The following is a 27,944-nucleotide window of genomic DNA, read 5'->3' on the forward strand; positions in this document are numbered from 1 at the left end:
GAAACTGGGTCCAGTTAGGTATTTTTATGTGCTGGACCTAACTCTTCCCTGGGTGGCAATCGGGAATTGGCTCCACTGAACTCACTGGGGTGCAAGCGATGGGCAGAGCGGAAGTCGGTCCAGTTAGGAGCCAGCCACGGGCGTGTTGAAGGCTGGCTAATGCGTAAGATCTTCCAGAGCACTCCATGCTGGCTGAATTCTGCTCTTACTGATCCAGTGTCTTACCAGGGATTTTAGGGAGAGCAGGATTGAGCCAGTGCTGCATGCTCAGTTGTCCGAATTCATGACACGTTATGGCTGCGTAGGGTGACCGGGAAGGTCTATTTCATGCTCTTTTTCTATTAGGCCTTAGCCTTTTTAAACATAAACTAGATCACTAAAACACCCTTGAAGTGCCCGGCAGCATGACCAGGATGTGTGTATTCATACCCACCCACAATTGACCATGATGCAAAGCTCTCTGTCACCCAAACCCAGCGCTACACCCCGACGTGTTTACGGTGTGGGGGTGGGTCTTGTTCAATACAGCCCCTCGGGCACTGTGCTGTACCTAGGCCCTCCCTTCTCAGCCCGAGCCCTTTGTCTAACTCCTGGCTGGGCTCCTGCAGTTTTTCTCAGCTCTTGACACGTCGTTATTTAACCTCCTGCCGTTTCTCAGCCCGCTTAAATTGCAGGGAAGCCTGTGGGTGTGAGACTGTCCCGTGCTGTACAGTACACCTGGCCTCGCCGCTTCTCACGCCCATGTTCTGTTCTGACATAAACCACACCAGCCGACTCTGAATTCCTCCTCCGCCTCGTAACCCATCCCCTGATCTCCCCATGCGGGAAAGTTTTTAACCAACATTTATTTTTATTGGGGTTTCAGATCAATTACACAGACCTTCTCCGGTCTCTTACTTCACCCAGTCATGGTGTGTTACTGGGTACCCTCTGAGCCCCATCCTCTACTGCTCAGACCCCCGAACCTCTCCCTGAGCCTCCCGGGGAGCACATGAGCTGGGGCGGGCCCTTTACGGCTCACGGGCTGGAGCACAAGGGCTTTGTGGGTCACTTGGCAATGGCGGCTGGGCCCCCAGCCTGCCACTCAACATGCCTCTGGGCTGGCTCAGGACCCGGGGTCTCCTTTAAGCAAATGGGAGCTGGGGCGTGGGCTCGAGCGTTCCCAGGGGCCACAGGGAGCGGGGGGAGGCATTATCCTTCCACTGGCACGAGCTTTATTCCCAGCTGACACCACTGTAGCAGCATCTGCTGCAACTCCCCAGCTGGTGAAATCAGCCTCACGCCCGGGGCCCGCTCCTCAGCTGCTGTCGATTCCCTGCGGCCCCATCGCAGGCTGCAGCTTGGCCAATTTACACCGTTCGCTCGCCGCTTCTCCGGGCGGCCCCTGGCGCTGGGCTGCTTCGCCCCCGGCCGAAGAGCTGCTCCCCCTTTTCTGAACCGCTCGCTCCCCCGGCACCTGCTGCTGTGGGGGAAACCCCGGCGGCGGTGGTTTGCTCACGGAATGACCGGGCGGTCCTGCTTCCCCCCGCTACGTCATCGCACGCCAATGGTGGGCTTGTGACAATCAGCACAGGCTGGTCCGCTGCGGTGTAAGACACTAGCTTCCCCCTCCCTGCATCCCAGCTTCCCCAGCAAGCTGCCCAGGGCTGCAATCCTCTGAGAGCCGGGGGGGGGGGGGGCCTGGCAAGGCAGCTCAAAGGCGATGCAAAGAACCGGTGAACTCTGTCGAGAAACAACTACTGATTTGTTTTCTTGTTACTATTTTTTTTTAAAGAAGCTATTTATATTGTCATTTTGTAACACTACAGTATTCCTGATTGGGGGGGGGGGCTGATTCAGCCAGGGACTGACTTGTATAAAAAAAAGGAATTGGATCTTGTGCTGTGAGTTTGGGGACTTTTTTGGTGGGCCTCAGCCAGGCAAAACTTTTCGAACAGTTTTGAGGTTAGTGTGACAATTACAGGCTTTCTTTTTTGGGAGGAAAACGAAACGCTGGCCTCGTGTGGTTTCTTTGGGGGGAGGGTGGGCGTATGTGCAGGTTCACGTGCTGCAGGGGCTAGAGCTGGGGTGGTTAGACGGGGGGGGGGGCGCTGCCCGGTGTTTGCTCTCAATATGTGACGTACCTTCCTGGGGAGAAGGCGTCAGCTGCTCCAAGGCACTTTCAAGCTGGTGGAGCAAGTCGGAGCCCTGGGCTGGAAGTCAAAGCCAGAGTCCAGTTAGAACGAAGGCACCGATTTTTAACCGAGCTCCCGAGGGACGTGCTCCATCTCTTGACCTCTTCGAATCCAGGCTGGGGCCCAGACCCCTCGAGCCTCTGACTTTTCACTGATTTCAATGGAAACCAGGAGCTGGGCCCGGCTGGCTTTCTGGGGGCTGGAGCCCTGGGCTCACTGCGCAGGGGCCGTGGGTGGAAGCCTCCAGCCTCTGATCTCCAGGTGGTCCGACCTGGCTCTTCCTGGACTGGATGGTGTCAGTAACCGCTCCCGGGGGCTGTATCTGAGAGGGTTGACCATGCAGTGGGACCCCAGCGGGCTACGTGCTGCCCTGGCACAGGCTGAGAGCCAGCCCTGCCCTCGTCAGCGCTGCCGAGAGAGAAAACGGGGGGTAAGGATCAGGAGCTCGCCCGCCTTAAGGGGGTAGAGCTCCTGCTCAGCATCCCAGCCTCCTTTAAAACAATACAAGCTGGGGGGGGGGGATTACCCCCCCAGTGACCTTTAAAGACGTCATACATCACTCCAGTGTGCCCTTTAGAAAAAGAAAGTCACCGTCATCTTCAAAAATACCCTCCGGCCGCCTGGTCCCACGTCTGGGAGGAAGGAAGCTGCAGATTTCCCAACCGGCCTCGGGGTGGGTTGGCGGGTGTCTGCTGCAGGAACCCACCGCGCCAAAAAGCGCATGGTCGAGAGGGTGTAAATGTGTCTCCTTAGCGGGGAGCCGGGCCTGCTGCTGCCGAGAGGCTCCCACTAAGATGTCACTCTCGCCCGCCCTGCTAGGTCTGTCCTGCTCAGTCTGGGCCTGAAACCCACCCCCCCCCCCGAGCACACAGGGAGTTTAGGGGCTGGGGCAGGCCCATTGCCAAGGGCGCAGCCGTCCCAGTTCAGGATTGTGGTGGCTGGATAGCGCCTAGCCCAGAGAGCAGCTGGTCGGGGCGAACCCCCCTCGTAGAGAATCCGCTGAAGAGCGTCCACACATGGCTGGCCGAGCGACACGCCAAGGGGGCACCCAGCCAAGGGGGGACTCGCCCAGCGTTTTACCGGGACAGCGTCTAGGCGCGGAGCTCCCCGTGCCTGCCGATCACCTAGAGAAACCGAACCTGAAGAGCAAGGGGGCCGCCGGAGAACGGCCGCCGGGGTCTGCCCCACTGCCTGACTCGGGGAGGCTGCTCTAATGGAGGGTAGGGGCCGGCACTGGGCTACACCAGCCCTCCCCTGCCACCATGCCCGGCCCCGCGCTTAGTATTGCCGTAAGTCAGATGCGTGGGGCAGGGGCCCAGGGTGAACTCTGTTTAGAGCCACCCCTGGAGTTGGAGCCGTGCGGCTCTGTGTCTAGCCGCAGGCCCTGTCTGCACTGCAAAGGGCTGGCTTAGCTACGGTGGCCAGAGCTGCGATCACCGAACGAAGCAGCTGGGCTGGCAAATGCCACCCCCAGCCTGGCACAGATGCAGTTACACCAGCTCCCCTGTGCTTTCCCTGGTGCAGCTGGTCTTGCTGGGCAGGACGCTGGAATAAGACAGGCCAGGCAATGCACCGTTTAGCTGGTAGCCCTAGGAGCTTTTTGCTGGCCTAATATCCCGGTGATGGCTCTACGGGCAAAGCACTCCTCGTGTAGACAGACCAGGTCACAGTCAGCCACGGGGTCAGCAAAGCCAGGGGTGGACCCCTGGGCTAAAGCGGGGTGTGTGTGTGTGTGTGTGTTTGTGTGTAGACAAGGCCTCGGTTCTGCAACTTCTCAGTCTCTTGCCATGCACGTTTCTCAAGGACGTGGGTCGCCACGGCCGCCCACTCTTGACAGGAACTGAATTCTTGCGGGGGTGGGGGGAAACTGTCTCATGGGTCTGGGTGCGATCGGGGGGCCCTGATCTCGGTCGGGGTTTGTACAGCACCTGGCACAATGGAGGCCCTGAGCTCAGCCGGGGCCACGAGATGCTGCCATGATATAACTATCCTAATAATAAAAGGAGAAAGGATGTTCCCTGGCCAATGTTAACCACTGGGATTGCGTTTAACTTTCAAAGGGAGCCAGATACTACCATGATGGGCCCTGGCTATTGACCTCATTCCACTCAAATAGGCGTAAATTAATTTTTGTAATAACTACAGTGTCCTCACAAGGTGATTTTTAGCTGTAGGGTTGGGGGGAGGAGGGGGACGGAGCCCGAAGTCAGGTCTGCTGGGTTCCGTCCCCAGTGCTGGGAGGGTTGTGGGGGGTGTATTGGGTTAGAGCAGGGAGGCTGGAAGCCAGGACTCTTGGGTTCCATCCCCAGTGCTGGGAGGTGTGTAGGGGTGTGTAGGGTTAGAGCAGGGGGCCTGGAAGCCAGGACTCCTGGGTTCTATTCCTGGCTCTGTCACTGACTGTGTGACTTGGAGGCCCAGAGAGGGGGAAAGGACTTTCCCAGTTTCCCCATCTTTGGGGTAGTAATGCTCCAGCTTGGAGGACCCTGTGAGGATAAAGTCCCTCCTGGTTGGAGGACTCTGGCTTTGACTGCAGCTCAGAGCTCCACAGGAACCTACACGTTCTGGGTGGCACCCGGAGATACCCCAACAGCCTGGGCTGTCCAGGCAGGCCCTCGGGCTCACCTCTTGCCCTGAAGCTGGCCAGAGAGAGGGGATTCCCTGCTGCTCTGCTGGGGGATTCACAGCAGGCAGGGTCCTGGAGCTCCTGACGCACAGCGGGAGCCTTGAAACCCCGGGGAATTTCTGACTGCCTGAGGCTTCCCACACGCTACGAAAAGCCCCTTCTTTCCCCAGCAGCCCCAGTAGTGTGGAGATCTCTCCCATCGCCCTCACTTGCTTTAACAGGCTTGGTGCGGTCCTACCTGCCTGAGAGATCGCAATCCAAACCCACCGCCTGCATCACCAAGGCCACAGTGTCCCCCATTTCCCCTCCCCACTAGTATTAGTGATCTTTTTGGCTGGTCTGGGCAGTGCCCTGACATGGGGCCCCAATCTTGGTCAGAGTCTGGGTGGCACCTGGCACAATGGGGGCCCTAAGCTCAGTTGGGGTCTGGGCTGCACCCAGCACCATGGGGCCCCAATCTCGGGGACTCCAGGTTCTACCGTAATGCATGTGGTACTCAATATTTTCACCACCTCAGGAAGCGTTTGGATCCTCCCCATGTTCCAGTCATGGGTTCAAGGTGGGAAAGGGGTCCCATGTCCCAGTTCCTCGTGGGGAAGGCTCTGCTCCCCCGAGCCCTCCCCCAGCCTCCCAGACCGAGGAACTGCAGTGGCCTAGCTGGATTCAAGGCAGCAGGTTTCGGCTCTTTAGACTCCTGCCAGTGGAGTGGCCATCCACGGGGCGTTGAGCCCTGCCCACGCCCATGGTGGCTAACAAGAGCATCGGCCCCTCGGGGAATCGGCGCCGGGGAGAAGAATTCCAGTTTCTTTTCCATGTGAAATTTTGAAATATGGCGGGGGGGGGGGGTTCCCCCTTAAATTTCCCATGGAAAATTTTGGTGTTTTTTCAACTGCCTTCATTTTCAGTTTCCCCTGTAAGCTGTCAGTAACCACAGCTCTTTGAAACAAAAGCCCAACGATTTCACCGGGAAATCGCCATTGTTCAGTGACATTAAACCACCAGCAAATCATCAGCTGGGATGAACAAATGTCACCTCCATCAAAAAGCCCTTTAAAAAAAAAACCCGTCCAATGAACCAATCCTCATGGGGCTCTAAGAAGGACTCATTGGCCATGCCCAGGATAGACAGCTGGACTGCTTTAATCATCCTGGGATAACTGGAGGGTCTGACTGCCCCAGGTGTGGAGGCATAAAGCACTCACACCTTGTTAGTATGAATTATATTACTGTAGTATATTACATTTGTATTGCTATTGGGTGTTTTACGGTAGCACCTAAGAGCCAGTCATGGACCAGACCCCATCATGCCATGCGCTGTATATTATTATTACTATTTATTACGTGTATTACGGTAGCACCTAGGAATCATGGACACGGATCCCATTGTGCTAGGCAGGAGATACATTTTTAGTGCTATTAGGTGAATTACAGTAGCACCAAGGTGTCCCACTCATGGTCCAGGACCTCATAGGGCTAGGTGCTCCCGTAATACACCTAATAGCAATCCAAATGTACAGCACCTAGCACCTGGGCCGCCAAGGTGCTATCGTAATAGACCTAATAGCAATATCCCAGTGCTGACCTCCAGGCCCCTGCCCACCCAGGGGCAAGGTGTAAACCCAGTTCACTTCACACCCAGCCAGCTTCCCTAGAGTGGCCTGGTGGATCAGTCCCTCCTCGGGGCACTTCCCCATTGCCGGCCCATTCTGCGCTAACCAGACCAATTCCTGGATGTGACAAGGCGGCTCAAAATCCACCCTCCCCACCTCATCTCTGAGCCCGCCTGTCCTATCCCAGAGCTAAAAATACCCAGGCAGATGGTGAGATGGGCTGTGACTGAGGAAGGAAGAAACAGTTCCCCTAGAGCTCGTGGAAAAAGCCTTGTGAATAAGGTGGCTGAGCCACCCCTCCACAAAGCATCCTGTTTCATCACATTTACAGTCTGGGCCCCTACCACATCCCTCCCCAGCGTGGGGCTCCACAGCTTGGGCCATGCACCTCGCAGTCAAAAGGACAGCACGCTAGGAAGGTGCTGGGCACTGCTGGGAAGGGTGGCCTAGGGGTTAGGAGGTGAGCCTAGGACTTGAAAGACCCCGCTTCAATTCCTTGCTCTGCCACAGACACCCTATGGGCAAGTCACTTAGCTGCTCCGTGCCTCAGTTTCCCCACCAGTACAATGGGCGTAACAGCCCCACCTCACGCGAGACAGTGTGAGGGGCTCAGAGATTAGGAGAACAGGGGCCAGGTAAGTACTTAAAATAATAATCTAGTTCTTATATAATAATCCCCAGCTCCAATACTTTACAGAGAGGTCAGTTGCCTCATCTGTTTTACATATGGGGAAACTGAGGCACAGGGGAGGGGAAAGTAACATTCCCAAGGGCAGTGGCATAGCTGGGGCTAGACCCCAAGATTCATGATTGGCTAGCACTCTGTCCGCTTGAGGCAGAGGAGTTAGGGGCCACCAATGACCCATGCTGCAAGTCATTAGGCGGTGTTTTCCTACAGTTCCAGCTCCTGGAGACTGATTAATTCAAGGTATTACGGTAATACCCAGCTGAGACCTGTGTCTGCACAGCGCCTGGCACAATGGGGCTCCAGGCCATGACTGGGACTCCTAGATGCTACCGTAATACCTGTAATAAATAATACAGCCTAAACAGACCACAGCTGTCTAAAGACTCAAAAAAAAACCAAACAAACAAACAAAATCAGAGCATCCAGAAAATTAGAACGTCCCCCTGAGCTCTCTTTCCCCATCCCTCACCTTGCTCGAGAAGTGTCTCAACAATTCTCCTTGTTCTCGTGCAATGCATCAATTCTCTTCTTTTTAGGCCTTCTCTCTGGGGGGGACATTGACTGGCATAGGCTATTCTGGGATAACCAGACACCGTTTTGTAAAGAAGAAAGCAATAGACCAGTGCTTCCCTGATAGGAGACCAACCCGTTATTCCTCTCCTGGTTAAAACACAATTGTGGTTCGTTCAGAATTGCACAAAGCGGGGTTTGTACTTGCAGGAAATTCTCCGGTAGCATATTCTCAGCCCATGCACCAATAAGCCAAGCTGCAAGGCAGAAATTCTCCCTACTGGATCCCTTGTCTAGGGATAAGAACATAAGAACGGCCATAATAGGTCAGACCAAAGGTCCATCTAGCCCAGTATCTTGTCTGCCAACAGTGGCCAGTGCCAGGTGCCCCAGAGGGCATGAACAGAACAGGTCATCATCAAGTAATCCATCCCCTGTCACCCACTCCCAGCTTCTGGCAAACAGAGGCTAGGGGACACCGTCCCTGCCCAGCCTGGCTAATCGCCATTGATGGACCTATCCTCTGTGAATTTATCTAGTTCTTTTTTGGAACCATTATAGTCTTGGCCTTCACAACATCCTCTGGCAAGGAGTTCCACAGGTTGACTCTGCATTGTGTGAAGAAATACTTCCTTTGATAGCTTCAAAATGGGTCTGTTTATAGATGATTAGCAAGTGCTTGAAGAATGTTCTGAGCTATACTTGGAAGTTGGCCTCCTTATAGCGATGTTTGTCAAGGGGATGGTATTTTTTTACCAGTCTAGCTATACTGGTACAGACTGCTAGTCTGCGGATGCAGTTATACCAGGTTGTAGGTGCCTCCCCTGGAGAGCTTATTCCCCTTCCCATGTAGGAATGGTGCTACGCTACGGCTGGTGGAATTGCTTTGACTAGATCAAAATAGTTAAATCGAGAACGGGGCACTCTCTTATTAATAGCCCGAAACCCACGTGGTGTAGTTATAAACAACTTACTAACCCGGGCGGTCGAACTGATTGAAAAAAACCAACTTTTTAACCCAGAAAAATTTGGGAGGAAATGAAAAATGTTTGGGTTCCATAAAAAAACTTTCCGAGACTTCTGATGCGGTTTTGCCAATTTTTTCCCCTTTGGCCACCGAAAACGGAGGAGGGGGCAGTTGGAAGCCAAAAATATTTTAGTTTTTTTTGGCCAATGAAAACCCCCAAGTTTGTATTTTATTTATTTTTAGCTTTGGCTGATCGAAAAGTGACATTTTTCAAGGGCCGGAAGCCAAAAGTGTCTGAGGGTTTTTCTTCCAAAATCAAAACGCCCAAAAGATTTAGAGGGGAAAAGGACAATTTCAGGAAAACAAAAGTTTCTTCCACAAAAAAACATATGGGTGGGGGGGACGACAAATAAATAAATAAATGGTGGGAAAGAAGAAACCCGTGTGAAAGGTTCACAGACCCACTGTGATCATCTGGTCTGACCTCCTGGATAACCCAGGTCCCAGGACTTCTCTGAGTGAATCCCTGTTTGAGCTAGGCAGCTCTTTTACCAAAACGGGCCAGGTGGTGGGTTTTCTTTTGCCAAAGTGGGTCCCACCTCAGCCCTGATTGCACCTGGAGAGGTCCTGTCCAGCATTGTCACCAACCCCAAACCTGGATGGTTCTAACACTCGCCCTGGGAGATGCCCTTAAGTAGCTCCTGGGGGGCCTTTCCTGGCCTATTGTCCCCATGGGAAGGGCTGAGCAGGGAGGGAGCCTTCTGCGGCTCTGCAGGTCGGGGCGGCTGGCACCTGCTGGATGGGTGCTGTGCCGGCACGCCCGGGAAGTGGGTGAGGTGCAGACGGGCCACAAGGTCCCAAGGGGTGGTGGGGGTGAGTGGGGGGAGCCAGGACACAGCTCTCCAGTGTTTTGCCACCGGGCCAGCCAGCCATCTGTCCTAGGTACCTCGCCATCGGCTCTGAATGCCTCCCGTCCCAGGCTTCCATGTCCAGACCAGGGACTGCAGGCACCCACGGCTGGCAGGGGACTCGGGAATGGGGAACCGGGGACAGGCAGGTGCCCCAGGGACTCTGGGTAACAAGGAATGGGGCACTGGGGGTGGGCAGGGTTCCCAAGGGGATCTGGGTCACAGAGAATGGGGCACTGGGGATAGACAAGGGCCCTGGGGATTCTGGGTAACAGAGGCTGGTCTGGTCTGGGTGGGCAGGGGCCCCGGGGGATTCTGGGTGATGCAGGTGCTAGGGCCCTGGGGGATTCTGGGTATGGAATGGGGCGCTGGGAGCTCATTATGCCAAAGCAAAACGGTTCAGGGCTGGATGGGCAGAAAGTGACGCTGGGAGGCGGCTGAGTGGGGAACAAAGGGAGACGTGGGACCCTGATCGGAGCAGGTGAGGATTAGGCAGGGGTGATGGGGAGGGTGCAGTGCACTGGCTGTGGGGGGGAAGGGAGTAGGGGTCTGGCTCAGGCTGGAGGTGCAGGGGGGAAGTGCAATGCATAGGTGGGAGGCAGTAGGGGGCTGGCTCAGGCCGGGGGGGAGGGGAGCAGGGGTGCGGTGCACAGGCTGGGGGTGCAGGGGGGTGCAGTGCACAGGCTGGGGGGCAGTAGGGGGCTAGCTGGGAGGGGAGAAGGGGGGCTGGGGGTGCAGGGGGATGCAGTGCACAGGCTGGGGGGCAGTAGGGGGCTGACTCGGGAGGGGAGAAGGGGGGCTGGGGTGCAGGGGGATGCAGTGCACTGGCTGGGGGGCAGTAGGGGGCTGGCTCGGGAGGGGAGAAGGGGGGCTGGGGGTGCAGGGGGATGCAGTGCACAGGCTGGGGGGCAGTAGGGGGCTGACTCGGGAGGGGAGAAGGGGGCTGGGGTGCAGGGGGATGCAGTGCACAGGCTGGGGGGCAGTAGGGGGCTAGCTGGGAGGGGAGAAGGGGGGCTGGGGGTGCAGGGGGATGCAGTGCACTGGCTGGGGGGCAGTAGGGGGCTGACTCGGGAGGGGAGAAGGGGGGCTGGGGTGCAGGGGGATGCAGTGCACTGGCTGGGGGGCAGTAGGGGGCTGGCTCGGGAGGGGAGAAGGGGGGCTGGGGGTGCAGGGGGATGCAGTGCTCAGGCTGGGGGGAGGGGAGAAGGGGGCTGGCTCAGGCCGGGGGGAGGAAATTGACTCGCGCTGGGAATTACCCCCCCGCCCGCCGCTAGTCAGATTTTCCAGCCGGCCCCTAGGGCGGAGCCGGCTGCTTTAAAACCCGCCCCCAGCTCGGCTCCGGCTCCGCTTTGCAAGTTGCTCCCGCTGCTTGTCGGGCCTGGGAGCCGGAGCCGCCGGGGGGACCCGCCCAGCGCCCCGTGCCCTGCGGGGTGACCCCGGCTCCGGAGCGCCCCTGGCTGGGGAGGGAGACGCGGCCGCCGTGATCCGGAGCGCCAGGACCCGGTGAGGGGGGGGGTGTCTCTCCGGGGGCGCAGGGGGACCCCTATGGGGAGCAGGCAGGAGCCCCTGCTGGGGCAGGGGGGGGCGCAGGGGGACCCCTATGGGGAGCCGACGGGGACCCCAGAAGAGGTTGGGGTGCAGGAGGTGGCGGGGGGAAGAATCTTCAGGGGTGCAGGGGCCCCGGGATGGGGGGTGGGGTCTCCGGGGGCGCAGGGATGGGGTGGTGGGGGGAAGAATCTTCAGGGGTGCAGGGGCCCCGGGATGGGGGGTGGGGTCTCCGGGGGCGCAGGGATGGGGTTTACCGTCTCCCTTTCTCCAGGGGTGCAGGGATCTATCTGTCCCGATTTGAAGAGAGGCCCGTGACTCCCCTCCTCTCCTCTGAGCAGCTGGCTGGGACCGGGACCCTGGGCATATTGGGGGGGGTGTGGGTGCCCTTTGACAGTGGGGTGGGGGACTCGCTTTAGCTGTTGCTGGCTGGATCCCCTTCGTTGGCCTGGGGCAGGGAGAGCCCTTTGGGGTCTCGCTTTGGGGGTGCGGGGGTTTACCCTTTGAGTCCTGCCCTTAGCTCTGGCACTGATGCTAAGTGCTACCTCTCCCGTGGCTCCTGGCATGGCCAGCCCTTTTTTGGGGACCTGGGCAGGGTGGGTCCCTCCTGCTCCAGGCCGCTTTGAAAGCCAGTAACCTGTGGAGTCAGTGGCTGCCCGCCATTCCCTTGCATCTCAGAGCGCCGGGAGGCCGGGTGGGTGGCCAAGCCAAAGGGGAGATGCTTGGCGAGCGAGTGGCTTGGGATCTGGGTGCTCCTTGCCCCCCCCACAGGCTGTAGAAAAAGGAGCTGTGACTCCCACCCGGGCACAGGCTCGCAAGTAGGGCGAGGCAAGTGGCCCCCACATCCAAATCATGCCCTAGCCGCTAGAGACCAGCGGTTATCAAGCCCCTTTTATCTAAAGCATTTTTGATGAACCTCTAACTAAACCAGGGGTGGGCAAACTCTTTGGCCCAAGGGCCACATCTGGGTATGGAAATTGTATGGTGGACCATGAATGCTCATGAAATTGGGGGTTGAGGTGTGGGAGGGGGTGAGGGCTCCGGTGGGGCTGCGGGCTCTGGGGTGGGGCCACAAATGAGGAGTTCAGGATGCGGGAGAGGGCTTGGGGCTGGGACAAGGGGTGGGGGTGTGAGGGCTCCGGCTGGTGCTGCGGGCTCTGGGGTGCAGGAGAGTAGGGACTGATGGTAGAGAGGGGGATCAGGGCTGGGGCAGGGGGTCGGGGCACTTGAGGGGATCAGGGGTGCAGGCTCCGGGTGACGCTTACCTCAAGCAGCTCCTGGAAGCAGCGGCATGTCCTATCTCTGGCTCCTACGTGGAGGCATGGCCAGGCGGGTCTGCACACTGCCCCATCCACAGGCGCTGCCCCTGCAGCTCCCATTGGCTGCAGTTGCCAGCCGATGGGAGCTGCAGGGGCGGCGCGTGGAGTGGGGGCAGCATATGGAGCCCCCGGCTGCCTCTATGCGTAGGAGCTGGAAGGGGGCATGCTGTTGCTCCCGGGAGCCATGGCACATGCAGAGTGGGACAAAACCTGGACCCTGCTCCCTGGCAGGAGCTCAAGGGCTGGATTAATACGTCTGAAGGGCCAGATGCGGCCCCTGGGCTGTAGTTTGCCCACCCCTGAACTAAACCCATTTCTCCAAAGCTAGTGGGTGTCTCCCTCCAGGTTCTGACCCATAGCTTGGGGCGGGGTGGGGTGGTGCTCACTTTGTAAGATGGGTTATCAAGTCCTACAGGATGGTAACGTGTCGGCTTATTGCAGCTGGTTCTGCAGTTCTGGGCAGAGGCTACCGGTGAGATGGCAAAGGCTCCGGGATGTCCCAATCTGCGCCGGCCCTCGTGTTACCTCCCCACGGCTCTGTTCTTCGCGGCGCTCTGCAGCTCTGGTGCTGTCCTCCGGAGGAAAGGTACTGGCTGGTGCTCGCCTTCCAAACCCGCTCGGCTGCCTTTCCCTCCCCTCCTGGGTGAAACCTTCCCATCAAAATGGTTTTGACGGAAAATCGGGTATTCGACTATTGGGTATTCAACAATTTTCTGGCAAAAAAATCATCTGCTTCCCCCTGGAAAACTTGGATTTTTTTCAACTGAAGAACTGAGCACCTGAAAAGCCGAATATTTGCATTTGGCCAGACTGCTGTGGCCCCTCGTGGGAGTTGTAGTCTGGGTGTCCCCTGCTCCTGTTCGCCTCTATAGGCCAATGAGACTACGCTTCCCATGATGCATCGTGGCGTCCATTCTTGGAGACTGGAGGTGGTGAAAAATGGGAGATCCTGGCTCTGGTGGATCACGGGAGTTGTAGTCCAATGACGCAGCCCGGCCTGTAGAGGAGCATGAGGAGCACGAGGCACATTAACTACAGCTCCCATGAGGTGCTGCAGTAGCATTTCCAAATTGAAATATTGTTTTGGGTGCTTGAATTTTTGCTGAGAAATCAAAAATTTCTGGGTGGGAAAAACCCGTTTCCCGACGGTCTCTGCAGCCTGCCCCATAGCTCCTGCTCCCAATGCCGCAGCTCTAGGAATGGGGGGAGGGGGGTTGGGCGCTGGGCTGGCTGCTGGCTCGTCTCGTGCCCTTCTGGCAGTAGATCTCGCCAATCCGGTAGCTAAGGTGCCAGTAGCTGGCTGAAGTTGGGTGCAACGGCTGGTGCTGGGGGGAGCCCTCGGGAGAGAGCTTGATCGAGATGAGGAACGTAAAAGCCCGGCCAGCTCAGCCGTGGGTTTGCGGGCAGCAGACATTTCGCGGTTGATGACTCACTACTTCTCCATCCCTTCCCTGGAAGCAGGAAGTCCCCACCATGCTGGTTTTGAGGTCAGCCCTAATCAGGCTGAAATCTGGAGTGAAGCTGGGGCGGGCATCCTTCCCAGAGCAGCCAGATGCTGCAGGGAGCGGCATGGGAGACTCGGCTCCTCCGGATCTAACCTCGCTCTGCCCTGGGGGAAATTTGGGGTGAGAGGCGATCTAAGGGCAAGAGGAAAAAGAAGGGTCTGGAAGGATGCTGGGGTCCGGAGGGAAGGGAGAGAGAAACCAGCACCCTGCCCTTTGCCATCCCTGCGAGATAAGATCTCCCCATCCTCCAGAGGTCACGGATCGCCAGTGACTCCGCCAGGGAGAGATGCCCCATCCCCTTGCTCTAACCCACTGGACCCCACTCCCTGCCTAGAGCTGGGGATAGAACCCAGGAATTCTGGCCTCCAGCAACCCCCTGCTCTAACCACTAGCCCCCATCATGCTTCACTGCCTTCTTACCCCACCGAGGAGATCCTGGCCCCCCCCTTCCCCCGGTTTAACCCTCAATGTGCCTGTTCCTCCCTTCCAGATTGCCAGTTCCCGGACCCCTCCGATCACACTACCTACAGGTGTGCGTCCTTGGCGTGCACGCTGTCTCTGGGCAGCGGCGGGTTTAAGGCTGGCTCCATGGTGCAGCATTTCTGCGAAGACGGCTACGTCCTGGCCGGCCACCCTGGGGTCTCTGTCTGCAAGGGTGGCCAGTGGAGCGTGCTGAAGCCGGTCGTCTGCAACCCCTTGACAGGTCAGTGCACGCCCAGCCCGGCTGTCCCTCTCCTCCTGCTGCGATGGGCAAGGGCCTCTGCCAGAGACGTGGTACCTCTTGGCCCCCGCCGCAGCTTGCAGGGCCTGTTTGCGCCGCCTGGCGGCAGCTGCTGACATAGGCAGAGGTGGGGCTGTGCTCGTGCTGGCCCGGGTGCTGGGGTAAATGCGACCTCTGAGCCACTTCCTCATCTGTATCCTCATCATATATTGCAGTCGCCCCTAGGAGCTGCCCTGGTCCCCGTTGTGCCAGGCGCTGTACTTTTTTGTTGCTGTCAGGTGTATTACGGCAGTGTGTGGGTGCCCCGGTCGTAGACCACGCTGTGCCAGGCGCTGTTCATTTTAATTGCTATTAGGTGTCTTACAGTAGCATCTAGGACCCCCTGTCATGGCCCAGGTCCCCACTGTGCCAGGTGCTGTACAGACTCCCAACAAAAAGAGCGCCCGATAAAGCCTAAAATCCAGGCATTCGCCCCATTCTGCAGCTGGGGAATGGAGTTCCAGGTTTACCAAGGTCCTTCGATGCCCAACTCCCATGAAAAATCTGGGCCTTAGAGCGAGTCGCCCCGGGCTCCTGTGCCCCACAGGCTTCGTCTGCATGGCGAGTCTCTGCCCCGGGCCGACGGGCACTAACCAGACCTGTGGACGCGCTCAGGCTCCGGCTGGAGCTCTGGCTCCCAGGCCCACCACCTCCCTAGGCTTTGGGTCCAGAGCCGTGGCAGCCACACGGCTGCATTGAGCGGGGCTCTGAGACTCGCTGCCACGGGGGGGGCTGGGTAAACGGACCCCCCCAGGCGCTTGCCAGCAGTCGCTCCCAGGCACCTTGCCTCTGCCTCCCACGGTGCGTGGGTGTCTCCCTGAGATCAGGCTGCATTTCCTCTCCCTTACGTTCCTCTTCCGGGGGGGTGTGTGTGAAACTGCTGGTGGAAACTTCCTCCTGCTCCGTGACGGGGGGGGGGGCGGGACGCAGACTGTGTGATGCCTGCCTGGGGGAGGGAGGGGGGGGATGGTGGATGCACAGAGGAGACCCCCAGCCCTCGCGGCCCCCTCTGCCCCATAGCTGTTCCCTCGCCCCCTGCCCTCGCTGGCATCCCCATCTCTGTTCCGGGAGGGACGCTGTCACCCACAGGAATTGGGGGTGGGGGGGGCATTTGCTCCCTTATGCCCAGCAGTGGTTGGGACAAGGCGAGTAAAACCCAGCCGCAGTCAGTAACGTGAGAACAGCCTGGTTAGTCCCCAGCCTACGGTGCTGTCCCTGCTCCAGACCACTGTAACCTATTGACTAAAGGGAGGCTGCATGGCCTAGTGGATAGAGCGCTGGGACGTGGGAGACCTGGCTGTTCTCTTGGCCAGCTGGATGACCTTGGACAAGTCACTGCCTCGCCCTGTGCCTCAGTTTCCCCGCCCACCCTTTGTCTATTTAGACTGAGCTGTGTGAGACAGGCCGGGGAGGGGGGCAGTGTCTCACTCTGGGTCTGGGCGGCACCTGGCACAAGTGGGGGAGACTCGGCTGGAGCCTGGGCAGCCCCCAGTGCAATGAAGGTCCCCCAGATCTTGGTGTTGCCAGGTGCCGTGGGCTTTCCCTTCATAGAGGCCTCTGCACGCCACCTGGGGCCCGGAGGGCGCACGTCCCCCATCTGGGTTTCAAAGGCTTCTGGCCTCTTGCTGTTTAATGCATCCCCTTGGGGCCCGGGCTCGAGTTTGGTGGGGCTGGGACCTGAGATCTGACCGCCTTGCGCCGCAGGTAACTATGAAATAGCCCCGCTGCCGTGTGTGACCTGCTGACCTTCTCCCCCCCCCCCCCCCCCCACCAGGATCCCCGGTGCCCCGCTCCGGCTCCATCTTCGGTGTCTCCTCCATCCCCATGGTGGCTGCGGCCTCGGTGACGGTGTCCGCCCTGCTGCTGGTGGCCATGGTGTGCGTCCTGGTGGGGCCGAAACCCTGCAGCCACTGGTGCTGGAGGTGAGCTCTGCCGCCTTTCTGGAGGGGGGGTCTGCCCTGGCCGTTGATGCTGGGGGGGGGGGAGGGCGTGGGGGGAGGAGGCGCAAACCTCTGCTCCCTTCTCCCACTGGTTGATGCTCCCGGGGGGGGGGTCCAGCCCCCACCCTCTGTCTCTCCCCTTCCTGCCCAGCCCCTGGGGATGCCTGGGTCTGACTCACCCTCTGGCCTCGTCTCGTCTTTGCCCGGTCAGTCACTGCTGACCCCGAGGTGGGACTAGGGGGCCCCATGCTGCAGGGGAAGGGGCTGTGGGGAGGGGGCTGGGGAAACTGACTCCCACCAAGAAGGGAAGTGACTTGCGCAGGGTCAGTGTAAGGACCAGGGTTCCCAATCCCCTGCTCTAACCACTAGCCCCCACTCTCCTCCCAGAGTCAGAGGGAGAACCCAGGAGTCCTGGCTCCCAGCCCCCTCTGCTCTAACCACTAGCCCCCACTCTCCTCCCAGAGCCAGGGAGAGAGTCCTGGTTCCCAGCTCCCTGCGCTAACCACTAGACTCCTTGCGCTCCACCTCCGCTATTCCCTGTTGCCGTGGTGGGGCTCCGGCGGGGAGGGGCTGGGGCCCCGGGGCGCAGGTGTGAACTTGACGAGGTCTCCCCGTCCCCGTGCAGGTGGTACGAGCCCATGGAGGAGTCCGAAGTGAGCATCGTCGACAGCTGCCCGGTGCCACTCCCGTCCTACGAGGAGGCCGTCTATGGCTCCCAGGGGGGCCCCGTGCCACCCACCTCTGCCACGCCGACGCCCCTTGTCCTCTCCAGGGGCCTGGCCCCCCCATCGGAAGCAGCCGAGCCCTGTTGGAGTCCAGAGGCCGCCACCCCACCGCCTTCCTACCAGGAGAGCCAAGCAGCAGCTGCGGGCGGCTCCGGTCTGGGGCGGCCCACGGTGCCCCCTGCCCGGTTCCTGTTCCCTGGGGCTGCAAAGGACCCGTGCAGGTAGCCGGGGTGCCGGGGGTCCCCTGGCCGGGCCCTGACACTACAGCAGAGACTCCTCATTTGAAGCGAACGCAGCCTGCTCCATCTTTTAACTTGCTGGGGGGGGAGAAGAGACCCCCCCCCCATGCCCATTAACTCAGCACCTTGTGAAGCTGATGGGACCGAAGCAGCCCCCCTCGGAGGGGCGTGTGCAGCCTTCTGCCTGGATGGGGGCCCCCGGGGCTGAGGGACCGGCCTTCTGCACCCCCCCCCCCCAAACTAATGGCTCTGTCTGTGGGGCAGCCCTGAGGGGCTGACCTTTGCCCACAAGCTGGTAGCCGCCGGCTCAGCGTGTTCTTCTGACCTCTGCACTTCCACCCCATGGGATCCCACTCTTCCCGCACCCCCCCCCCCCCCCGTGGACACACTCCTCCCACTGGGGTGTCCGTTCCCGGCAGAGCCGTGAAGGGTTAACTCGGGCTCCTCCCTCCCTCCAGCTGTGAGGATGGGGGGGTGGGGGAGGCAGACTCCCCACCCCCCCAGTTCCTAACGCTCTGGCGAACATCCCCTGGGCTTGTTTCATTCTTGGTGCTGCCTGGACCCTGGGGGCCTCCTCTGGGGTCAGCAACCTCCCCCCACGCCCCCCCACAAAAAGACCCTGCTCCCCCCCCAGCTTTCCTGACTCTTCCTACCTTCCCCCCCCCATGCCACTGTCCGTGTGTCCCTGCTGCCCCCTGCTGGAAAGGATGAGCCCAGCCCCTGCACCGTGAGTGCGCGTCTGTCCGTCCATCCGTTCTCCTGCATGTCCCTGCTGGAAGGAATGAGCCCTGCCCTGTGTGTGTCTGTGTCCCTGTCCGTGTCCTTACTGGAGGGGGTGTGCCCTGCCTCTTCCCCCCCCGCCCCCCGTGTCCGTCTGTCCAGCTCCATGCACTGTGTGTGTGTGTGTGTGTGTGTGTGTGTGTGTGTGAAAACGACCCAGGCTGCTTTATCCCTAGACCACACTGATGCCCACCCAATTCCCCTCCCCACCCAGCCTGGGGGCGCTGCTCTATGGTGCTGGAGCTGGCGGGCAGTGGCACCCGCATCCCAGCAGGGGGTGCTGCGGGTCTGGTTTCAATAGCTGCACTCCCTGCCACTCCCCTGGGCTGGCGGCTCTAGTCTCCTTCCCTGCCCCTGCCCTCCCTGCCCCCATCACCTGCCCCCTCTGGCTTAGCTACAGTGGGGGTGAGGGGGCACCCCGGGCCCGGGGAGCAGGGGGAAGCGGCTGCAGGCTCGAATCCCGGCTGCGCCCGGGCCCATCCCACACCGCAACCGCTGGGTCTGCGGGTGGGTGCTGGGCAGGGGCCAATCTTGGGCTATTCCTCGGCGCGGGGGCCTGGCTTCCTGCCTCCCCGGCCCCCTTGTCAAATGTGACAAGGGGGCAGCACCAGAGATGCTCAGTTGGGGCCCCTGCGGCTGGAAGTGGCCCAGGGGCAGGTAGCCCCTGTGGAAGCTGGGTCAGGTGTGTGGGCTGGCTCTCACACTCACACTCACTCACACTCACACACCCCGCCCGCCTGCCCCGGGGCTGTTTTTGCACAAGGTTAATTGTTCTCGGTTTGTATTTAATGACGCGGGGTTTGTTTTTCTTTGATGTATTTATATGGGGGGGGGTATTTCTCAAACTTTCTCCCCCCCTCCCCCCACTGCTGGGGCCGGGGTTGTGGGCCTGGGGGCTGTCAGGGAGCCGAGGTGCTAATTAAAACACTCACCCCGCCCGCCCCTTGTCTCCCATGTCTGCTTTTGTTCAGGGGGAGGGGCTGACTGTTAGAACTAAGGGGGGGGGGGTATGAGCCCCGATTTGTCCTTCTGAACCCTCCCCCCCAGCTTGTCCCCCTACACTCCTCCAAAAGGCTGTTGAGAGCCCCCGTTGGCTTTGGCTGGGGGAGGCAGGTGCTCGAAATTCAGGGGTAGGGATGTGTGTGGGGGTGTGTGTGTATGTGTGTGTGTTGGGGGGGGGGGGAGAGGCTTGACTTAGCCTCCTGCCTGGTTGTAGGTGCCGGGGGCTCAAAAAGGCAGGGTGTCCCCTCTCTGCCACCACCCCCCCCATGCCAGTCACGCCGGGGGTGGGGGGAATGCATCCCTTAAATCTGTGCTGGCCGAGTCCCTGCTAGCTCCGGCCCCCCTGCTGGGCTGCAAGGGGGCTCCCAGCTTGATTCCCCAGGCCCACCTGCCCCCCTTTTGTGGAGGGACAGGGCCCTCAGGCCTTCCTCCCGCTGGGGTGCGGGGAGGGGGCGAGTCCCCCGCACTCAGCATCAGCTCCCTTAGCCCTTTGATTTCAGCCCAGCTGGTCCCAGGTCCCTGCTCGTCCCCTTGCCTGGTGGGACACCCCCTTGGAAGGGCTGCTGACCACACTAGCCCCTGGCTATGAAGACCGGGGGGGGGGTTAAGTCGATCCTGGGGCTGCTCAGTCCGGCGGGGCCTGGCCCCCTTTCTGCCCTGCTGTATGTGGCTGCCACAAGGGCCCAGCGAGGGACCCAAAGCCAGGACCGGCACAGGGGTGCTGCGGCCCCCCGAGGGGCTGCTGGGTGATTCCAGCCCCCGACCCTTGTGCCGGTGCCAGTCGCAATAAATCCCTTAGCAGTCAGGCTCAAGTGGTCAGGCCGGCCCTCAGCTAGGTGGGGCGTTGCTGTTAGCTGTGACGTTCCGCCCCAGCCCTGGCCGCATCCCTGGGCATCGCGCGCTTGGCGAAAGGGCTGGAAGTTGCTACAAACAAGGCTCCTGCTGCATCGCGCTGGCCCTTTGTCTGAGTGGGAGGGAGCGGCCGCAAGGGCCCAGCCGGCGCCAGGAATCTGGGGTGTCAAGGAAGAGACCCTGGGAGGCGCCGGCCCGGGCGCCTGGCTTCCTTTTGTTCTGCTGGGGCTGGGCCAACAGGTTCTGATCCCTGAGCGGGTTTGTTTCAAACCACTTCCTGGTGGAGGGTGCAGGCCCCTGCCCCCACGGAGCTGGGGTTGGCCCAGGTCCCAACAGCACTCCCCTCCCCTTCTCTTCTCTTCCTAGCTCTGGGCAGGAGTAGCTTAGAGGATGGGGGAGGGGATGGCTAGGACTCCTGGGTTCCTGTCCCAGCTCTGGGAAGGGGTGTGTGTTAGGGGAGGCAGAGTTGGGGAGCCCGGGGCTGGGCTAGCAGGGGGCTGTGGGTCAGGAGTGAGGGGCCCCGGCAGAGCTGGGCCCCTCCGGCGCTGCAGAGCCGGGCTCCCCTTGGGGCTGCGCCTCTGGGGCTTGCACAACGTGTGTGTACGTGTCCCGCCTGTCCGCAGCCCCTGTCATCACCTCCCCACCCTCACCGCTGCTGGATCCCCCACCCTGAGGTTGCCCCACCACCCTTCCTGTCCCTCCTCCCCTACCCCAGCCGCGTCCCGCCCTGGGCAGGGTGGGGCTGGGGCGGCCCGGGCAGGAATCCCAGTCTCCCTCCGCCAGCCCCGAGTGCCTGCAACCCCCTTGGCATGGCGTCCCAGCAGCTGCAGGCCCAGACCTTGCCCCTCTCCCCCAGGGCCCAGCCGCGGAGCTGGCAGCAGGAGGTCGAAGGGGCCTGGGAGCTGGGCCGCAGGGGGGTCCCCCTACCCAGGGACCCCGACTGGAAAGCCCTGTGCGAGCGCAAGCCCTTCGAGAGGAACCTGCTGCAGAGCCCCAACCCCGAAGGTAACGTCTGTCCCACCGCGAACGACCCATGCCAGCTGCCCCCACCCCTATCCCTCGGGCAGGGCCTTGCTCCTGGGCCGAGTCGGCCCCGGCTGGGGGGGGGGGGGAACAGGGGAAACCGGGCTGGGGAGGAACTGTGTGTGTAGGGGGGTGTTGATATGTACAGCAGTAAAGGCTGGGGTCCCATCGTGCCAGGCGCTGCACATCATCCCTGCCCTGCAAAGCTCCTACTCTCGCCGGCCAGGCTGGGCCGTGGGTAGGGGAAGGGGGTGAGGGCGTGGGGTGGGGGCTCCCTGCTTAATAAACCCTGGGGCGTGCCTGGCGAGCGGAGGGTCTGCGCGGGGCTCTTGGGAGGGGAACTTTGCCTACCTCCAAGGAGCTATTTTGAAAGGTTCCTCAGTGCACCTCCCCCCCCCCGCAGATCCCTCCCCTGCCTCTCCCCTCCCAGGGCCTGGCCGGAGCCAAGCGTGGGTGGGCTGGAATGTGCCTGGGGGAGCCCGACGAGCTGCACCCCTCTACCCCGCCCATACGCTAAGCACCTGCCTCGCTCGCTCCAGTAACTGGCCCAAATGCCGGCGCTTCCCCCAGGGCCGCTCCGGGACCGGGCAGCGCGGGAAGGGTTAATCAGAGGAGTCCTGTGTCAACAGCTGCCCCTCCCCAGAGGTGGCTGCATCTCAGCACTGGGGAGGGATCTCTGTAAACAGCTGCTGTGCTCCTCCCCAGAGGTGGTTGCATCATGTGGTGGTTCTGGGCAGCTGATGAACTGCTTGTTGCACCCTCCTCCACAGGCAGCTGCATCCCAGTGCTGGGTGAGGGGTCCCTGTGTCAACAGCTGCCACCTCCCACCCCAGGGGCAGCTGGTAGTCAGAGCAGGGGGAGGGATTTTGAATAAAAAGCCCCCCCCTCCACGTCCCACCCCAGAGACAGTTGCATCTCACTTCTAGTTGAGGGTTCCCTGTATAAACAGCCGCCGTGCCCCACCCTAGAGGCAGCCGCATCTCAGGTGATGTGGTTCCCCGTTTGGGACGTGCTGTGGGATCCCTCAGGCGGGTGTTAACATATCTCCTTATTCGTGTGGCCCGAAGGCCGCCCCGTCTCTGGGGAGGTCTCTGCTGAACCGGTTTGGCTGCAGGGAAGGAGGCTCAGGGGCCTGTCCCAGCTCGCCGGCTCATCTCTCCGGAGGAAAGGATTTAGCTCCGAGGCCAGTCTCAGCCTGCTGCCTGGGATTGCCCCGGGTGCCATCAGGGCAGCTGCTCTGGGACTGCTCCATTAGCTTGATGAATCAGCATCCCCCCCACCCCCGGCCCCACATGCTTACAAATATTTCTCCCCCATGGTGTCTTCTAGAACCACCACCCCCCAGCTACTCTTAACTCAGGCACCGAGCAGGGAAGTGGCTTGGCCAAAGCCACGCAGAGAACCCAGGAGTCCGGGCTCCCAGCCCCTCCCCACTAGTCCATGCTCTGTGATACAGCCCAAGCGTCCTGACTGCGATGCTAACCACTGAGCCATGCTGCCTCCCTGTAAAGCAGCCAGAGGAAGGGCAGAGGGAGAGTGGGGATGGGGCGGGGCGGGGGGTTCTGGGTAGGATTGTGGAGGGCTGGGGGGTGTCGTGCTTAGGCTGAAGGGGTGACTGTGTTGTGTGTTTCATTTCCCCCCCACCCCCATCAGGTGTGAACATTTCGGAGCCAGCTCCCCACCTGCCACCCAACAGCCCCTGGGTGCCACTGGAGTCCTTGGGTAAGTGCAGGGAAGGGGAGCCTGGGGCGGGGCTGGTTGGCAAGGAAACAAATAGCCCCCTCCCCATCTGTCGTCCTCCTATGGGGCGCTGTGCAGCATGGGGATTGGGCTTGGCCCTGCTGGAGAGCCGGGGGCTGGGAGCTGCCTCGTGTATCCCAGGAGGGGGCATCATCAGGCAGGAAAGCCTGCCTCTGCATACTTCACCCCTGCTTCACGGCCTCCCCCACAGGGCTAAACTGGGTGCCCTTTGATTTCCCTGGGGGCAGCTGTATCCCTGTATAAGCCGCTGCCATGACCCACCCCAGAGCCAGCTGCATTGCAGCGCTGAATGCGGGCTCCCTGTATGAACTGCTCCCATGTCCCACCCCAGCATCAGCTGCATCCCTGTATAAACCGCTGCTGTGACCCACCCCAGAGTCAGCTGCATTGCAGCTCTGAACGAGGGCTCTCTGTATAAACCGCTGCCGTGTCCCACCCCAGAGTCAGCTGCATTGCAGCTCTGAACGAGGGCTCTCTGTATAAACCGCTGCCGTGTCCCACCCCAGAGTCAGCTGCATTGCAGCTCTGAACGAGGGCTCTCTGTATAAACCGCTGCCGTGTCCCACCCCAGAGTCAGCTGCATTGCAGCTCTGAACGAGGGCTCTCTGTATAAACCGCTGCTGTGTCCCACCCCAGAGTCAGCTGCATTGCAGCTCTGAATGGGGGGCTCCCTGTATAAGCCGCTGTTGCTCCCTAGCGCCAGCTGCATCTCTTGTGCCCCGGCTCCTGGCAGAAGCCGCCCCTGGCTCTGCAGACCCGGTTGCTGTCAGGGCGGCTTTTTTCTGCTGCTTTTAACCTCCTTGTAACCCTTCCAAGGTAATTTCAGCGGCTGGGCCATTAGCACCGAGGAGCTGCCTCCCCAGGTGGCTGGCAAGAAGCCTGGCTCTGAGGCTCCGCGCTTCAGGTGAGCAGCTGTCCTGGGCCAGCCTGGGGATCTGGCGGCTACTCGTGGCTGGGCCACAGACGTGGTTTCTGGCCCTCCTGTCGCCCCCTGGGCCCGTGCAGCTCAAGCAGGAGATCCGGGTGCGTTGGGCACGCGCCTCCCTGGGCTGGATCCGAAGAGAGGGAGGTGGGCACGCGTCTGGCCAGCTAGTGCAGCCCCCCCTGGGGGGGGGCGGGAAGACGGGGAGCGGGAGGCAGGCCTCATTCTAGAGCTGCTGGACTTTACTCACCTAGCCTGCGGCACCACCCAGCCTAGGTTAGGCCAGGGTGTAGATCGCCCCCATGTGGCAACGCTGGCCGACGCTTGAGGCGACAGGAGGGAACCAGGGGGCGGGTCTGAGTCCAGCAGCCGCTGTGAAGAATTATGAGTATTATTTATTAGCTGGCTTACCGTGGCACCCAGGCGGGCCAGTTATAGACCAGGCCCCCACTGCGCCTGGCGCTGCACTTTGTCATTGCTATTAGGTGTATTATGGTAGCACCTCAATGCCCCAGTCGTGGCCCAGGCCCCCACTGTGCCAGGAGCTGTACGTTGTCATTGCTATTAGGTGTATTACCGTAGCACCTCAGCGCCTCAGGCCCTCCACTGCGCCGGGTGCTGTACGTTGTCATTGCTATTAGGTGTATTATGGTAGACCCTCAGCACCTCAGTCATGGCCCAGGCCCCCATTGTGCCAGGCGCTGTACGGACACAGAACAGAAAGACGCCTCCTGCCCTGTACGCCCGTCCCCTGAGGTTCCCGGCTGCCCCGCTCCTCCCTGATCCTTTCCCCTCCCCCTCCTTGCAGCTGGTGCGTGAAACAGCAGCAGGTCGACCTGCTGGCGGAGGGGCTGTGGGAAGAGCTCCTGGACTCCTACCAGCCGAACATCACCGTCATGGACTGGTACTGGCTCTCCTTTGAATGCCCCGGGGGCCGGGTCCCAGTCGCTGCCACGGCTCCCCTCCCCCGGTCCGTGGTCCAGCTCCCCAGGGCCAGATATGAGCCCTGCCTTGGATCCCCTGGGGGCGTTGGCCAGGGCGTGGGGCACCGCGGTGCAGTGCCTTGGTTGGGCCGAAGGGGGCGCAGCGTCCTTTCCCACGCCCTGCGCAGAGCCATGTCCAGGCTTTGGGCAGGAAGGATGGTAGGGCAGTGGGGGTGGCACTCAGCTGAGAATCAGGACACCTGGGTTCCATTCCTGGCTCTGCCTCCTGGGCGACCGTCCCGTCTCTTGTGCCTCAGTTTCCCCACCTGTGATCATTTGGGAGTCCTGGCTCCCCATCCTCTCTGCTGTAACCGCCAGACTCTGCTTCCCTCCCAGAACTGGGGACAGAACCCAGGAGTCCTGACTCCCGCCCCCAACACTAACTACTAGACCCCCTCCCCGAGCCAGAACTGGGGACAGAACCCAGGAGTCCTGCCTCCCTCTCCCCCACTCTAGCCTAGGCTTCGCCTGTAAAATGAGGATCATGATCCTGCCCCCCTCTGGGAGGTGCTGTGAGCTCTGCTGATGAAACGCTGGGTCACAGCTGCAGCTTCGTGTGGTTACTAGTTGCCAGAGAGAAATGGGATTTCTTGAGCTTCCCTTATGCCCCCGTCCCCGACCTTCATTCCCCCCCACCCCTGTTATGGGGACCAACTCCCCCGACCACCCCAGATTTTGGCTGCTGTTAACTGCCCTCTGCTCCGGCGCAGGTACGAGGACAGCCGGCTGGCTCAGACCGTTTACCGGCTGCACGTCCGGCTGCTGGCCGGCGACGGGCAGACGCCCCTGCGGGAATTCCACCACGAGGGCCCCGAGCACGGGGCGTCCCGGGAGGAGAAGAACTGGTGCCATGTAAGGGAGATGCTCCCTTCCCCACCCATGGGGGGGGGGGGCGGGGAGAGAGGCGAGACAGCTCAGGGGTAGCAGGGGGAAGGGGTGACTTGGATACACAGTGTCTGGGCTAGGTCCCAGTCTCCTGGGCATGACTCCTTAGGGAAACTGAGGCACACATCGGCATCATGCAAATATTACAGCTGCTTCCCACTTGGTCACAGGGGGCTCGGGCCTTGCCAGGGCAGTGGTGGGGGCTGAGCCCAGAGGGGGAGATGGGGATTGGGGCTGAGCCCAGAGGGGGAGACGGGGACAGGGACGGGGCGCCAGGGGTGGGGCTCGGTGTGTCCTTGGGGCCGTGGGCTCAGGTCCTGATGGTTTCGCCCTTTCGAAGGTTTCCCACGTTTTCCACGGCTACGGGCCGGGAGTGCGCTACGTCCATTTCCAGCACCGGACCTTGAACGCCGAGACGCCAGGCGGGCTCTGCCGCACCAGAGCGACGGACAGCAGCGTCTCCGTGCAGCTGCGGGACTGACGGACGGACGGGCCGGCGGCCGGGGGTGGGCGCGGTTCGGTTTCTGTTCCCCCGGGGGCTGACGACAGCACCCAGACAAAGATCGGCGCTGGATTCACTGGGAGCCGAGAGCCCTGCCCCCTCTCTGTGCCCTGGGGGCAAAGCTGGGGCTGCGTGGGGCCTGTCAGGTCAGCCTCGCTGCTGGGATAGCTCCAAAGGAAAGGGATTAATAAAAGTTCCTGAGGGGAGTGGGGTCTAGTGGTTAGAGCAGGGGGGTCTGGGAGCCAGGACTTCTGGGTTCTATGCCCAGCTCTGGGAGAGGAGTGGGGTCTAGTGGTTAGAGCTGGGGGAGGGGGCTGGGAGCCAGGACTCCTGGGTTCTAACCCCAGCTTTAGGAGGGGAGTGGGGTCTAGTGGTTAGAACAGGGGAGGGGTGGGAGCCAGGGCTCCTGGGTTCTATGCCCAGCTCTGGGAGAGGAGCGGGGTCTAGTGGGTTAGAGCAGGGGTGTGGGATGGGTGTCAGGACTCCTTGGTGCTATTCCCCGTTCTGGGAGGGGAGGCATAGTGGTTAGAGTGGGGGTGGGGCAGTCTGGGAGCCAGGACTCCTGGGTTCTATTCCCAGCTCTGGGAGGGGAGTGGGGTGTAGTGGTTAGCCCTCCTGGTTTGCACTTCTGATTCTGGCTCAGTGTGTGACACTGAGTCAAGGCACATCAGGTCTGTGCCCCAGTTGCCCGATGGGGTGATACTTGCACGGGAGCTGGGAGGCTGCAGTCAAGATGGGACTGAGCAGTGGCATTAAAGAATTTCTGGTGCTTCCTGTGAGCCTACAGCCTGTCTTCTTGGCCTCAGCCCCAGTTCCCCCTTCCCCTGTGGTACACCACAGCAAGCCTTTATTGAGTGCTACCCCCACCCCAGAGGTGGCTGCAACCTAGCATTGAGTGAGGGTTTCCTGTATAAACAGCCACTGCGCTCCACCCCAGAGACAGCTGCGTCTCAACTCCAGGCAAGGGATCCCTGTGTTAACAGCTGCCGTGCCCCACCACAGAAGTGCTTGCATGCCAGTGCTGAGAGAGAGGATCCCTGGATGAATAGTCGCTGTGCCCCACCCCAGAGGCAGCTGCATCTCAGCGCCGGGTGAGAGATCCCTGTATGAACAAGTGCCACTCCCCACCCCAGAGATGGCTGCATTTGAGCAGCTGGTGAAGGATCCCTGTATAAACAGCCCCTACCCCAGGTGTCCAGTGGTTTGGGCTCCCACCTAAGACCTGGGAGACCAAAGCTCCATTTCTGGTACCAGCAGGAGCCTGCCATGGCAGATAGAGCTTGTCCCAGTTCCCCAGGTGAAATAAGCTACACTCTGGACCTGGGGGGAGGGCCCTATAAACCCCATCTCCATCATTTAGAGATAATTGTGATATTTCATCTAAAGCATGCCTTGCGAGGTATCGCGGGAAAGGTTACGATCTGCTGAAAGCCACTGTTCTCTCTAAATCTGTATATCACTGGTGCTTATGACGGTATGAGCGTGTGTTGGCCGGGTGTCACTAAAATATGCCGTGAGTTGGGGAATCGCCCAGATATTAAATCCCCAGAGGCACGAACAAGGGAAGTAACCAATGCCCGGGCGGGTGTCGAACAGCCATTGTCCAGCAAGGGAGTTACAATTCACTGACTCACCTGCATAAGGCCACCCCAGGGGAATTGCTCAACCTTGCCCGGAAACTCGGCAGTGCCCCCCAGACATGCCTCGACTTGTATTCTCAA

At 60.6% G+C, this 27,944-nt stretch overlaps 2 protein-coding genes across 2 annotated transcripts; both read left to right on the forward strand.

Moving 5' to 3' along the window:
- The first annotated feature begins 10,848 nt into the window (after nucleotides 1-10,848).
- Nucleotides 10,849-17,609, forward strand: LOC141976541 (sushi domain-containing protein 6-like). Its single transcript, XM_074937548.1, has 5 exons — nucleotides 10,849-10,983; nucleotides 12,786-12,930; nucleotides 14,340-14,552; nucleotides 16,384-16,531; nucleotides 17,175-17,609. The coding sequence occupies exons 2-5, from the start codon at nucleotides 12,822-12,824 to the stop codon at nucleotides 17,497-17,499; spliced, it is 795 nt and encodes a 264-aa protein (XP_074793649.1). The 5' UTR covers nucleotides 10,849-10,983; nucleotides 12,786-12,821; the 3' UTR covers nucleotides 17,500-17,609.
- A 3,347-nt stretch (nucleotides 17,610-20,956) lies between these two features.
- NCCRP1 (NCCRP1, F-box associated domain containing) lies at nucleotides 20,957-26,402 on the forward strand. The gene is made up of 6 exons (XM_074937751.1): nucleotides 20,957-21,152; nucleotides 22,824-22,892; nucleotides 23,748-23,835; nucleotides 24,662-24,757; nucleotides 25,547-25,688; nucleotides 26,062-26,402. The coding sequence occupies exons 1-6, from the start codon at nucleotides 20,957-20,959 to the stop codon at nucleotides 26,200-26,202; spliced, it is 732 nt and encodes a 243-aa protein (XP_074793852.1). The 3' UTR covers nucleotides 26,203-26,402.
- Nucleotides 26,403-27,944: the final 1,542 nt, after the last annotated feature.

Source organism: Natator depressus, chromosome 23 (genome assembly GCF_965152275.1).
Source record: "Natator depressus isolate rNatDep1 chromosome 23, rNatDep2.hap1, whole genome shotgun sequence".
Lineage (NCBI taxonomy): Eukaryota > Metazoa > Chordata > Testudines > Cheloniidae > Natator > Natator depressus.